The 1,129-nt window shown below is 41.8% G+C and overlaps 1 protein-coding gene across 1 annotated transcript; it reads left to right on the forward strand.

Annotated features, from left to right (window-relative positions):
* Positions 1-486, forward strand: NCBP2L (nuclear cap binding protein subunit 2 like). Its single transcript, XM_055338081.1, has one exon. It carries the CDS (start codon positions 1-3, stop codon positions 484-486), a length of 486 nt encoding a protein of 161 aa, XP_055194056.1.
* Positions 487-1,129: the final 643 nt, after the last annotated feature.

A 1,129-nucleotide genomic window follows, 5' to 3' on the forward strand; every position in this document is an offset into this window, starting at 1 on the left:
ATGTCCAGCAACCTGAGAATTCTGTGTGGGGATTCCTCCCTGGAGCTGAGCGAGTACCAAGACCAGCAGTTTGGTGGAGATAATGATGAGCAGGAGAAATTGTTGAAGGACAGCTCCACACTCTATGTGGGGAATCTTTCCTTTTATACTACTGAAGAGCAAATATATGAGCTCTTTAGTAGATGTGGTGATGTCAAGAATGTATTTATGGGCCTGGATAAAATTAAGAAAACGGCATGTGGTTTCTGTTTTGTAGAATACCATAACAGATTTGATGCCGAAAATGCCATGTTGTTCCTAAATGGGACCTGCCTAGATGACCATACTATCTGCACAGATTGGGATCTCGGCTTTAGAGAGGGTAGACAGTATAGCCATCACCGATCTGGGGGCCAGATAAGAAATGAGTTTCGTGAAGATTCTGATATTGGTAGAGGTGGCTTTGGAAAACAGGCTCAGGCCCATGATAGGAGAGGAATCCATTAGTGAAAAACTGGCAACTCTGGCCCCTGGAAAAGTCTATTAAAGAACACAACAACAACAACAACAAAACAAAAACAACAACAACAAAAAAAAACAAAACAAAACACCAGGTCAGCAAAGAACCCATTTTGTCACAAGTTGAAATTACTTTATTTGCTGAGCAGAAGCCCTTTGTTGTATTTTTCTGTCTGAAATGTTATTGAATGGCACAAGCAAAAAATTCTTTCGTTCTTGTCTTAATTTTTAAAAGATTTTACTCATTTATGAGACACAGAGAGGCAGAGATATAGGCTGAAGGAGAAGGAGGCTCCCTGTGGGGAGCCTGATGCAGGACTCGATCCCGGGGATCACAACCTGAGCCAAAGGTAGATGCTCAACCACTGAGCCACCCAGGTGCCCCAGTTCTTGTCTTAATTTCGAAGCTGGTTGTCAGAATATCAGTTTGACCATTCAGTGGTCAAAAGCGAAATGGTCTTTAGGAATAAATATTAGGTATGTGCAATCTGAGTCAACCGAAGCACAACTCCCATTTCAGGAAGATTTTGTGGTCATGTTTCCAGGGCCTGAAATGATTTTTTAAGAAAGATTTTTATTTATTTAACAGAGAGAAAGAGTGCGAGAGAGTACAAGCCAAGCCGTGGGGAGG

Source organism: Nyctereutes procyonoides, unplaced genomic scaffold (assembly GCF_905146905.1).
Source record: "Nyctereutes procyonoides isolate TBG_1078 unplaced genomic scaffold, NYPRO_anot_genome, whole genome shotgun sequence".
NCBI classification, from domain to species: Eukaryota; Metazoa; Chordata; class Mammalia; order Carnivora; family Canidae; genus Nyctereutes; species Nyctereutes procyonoides.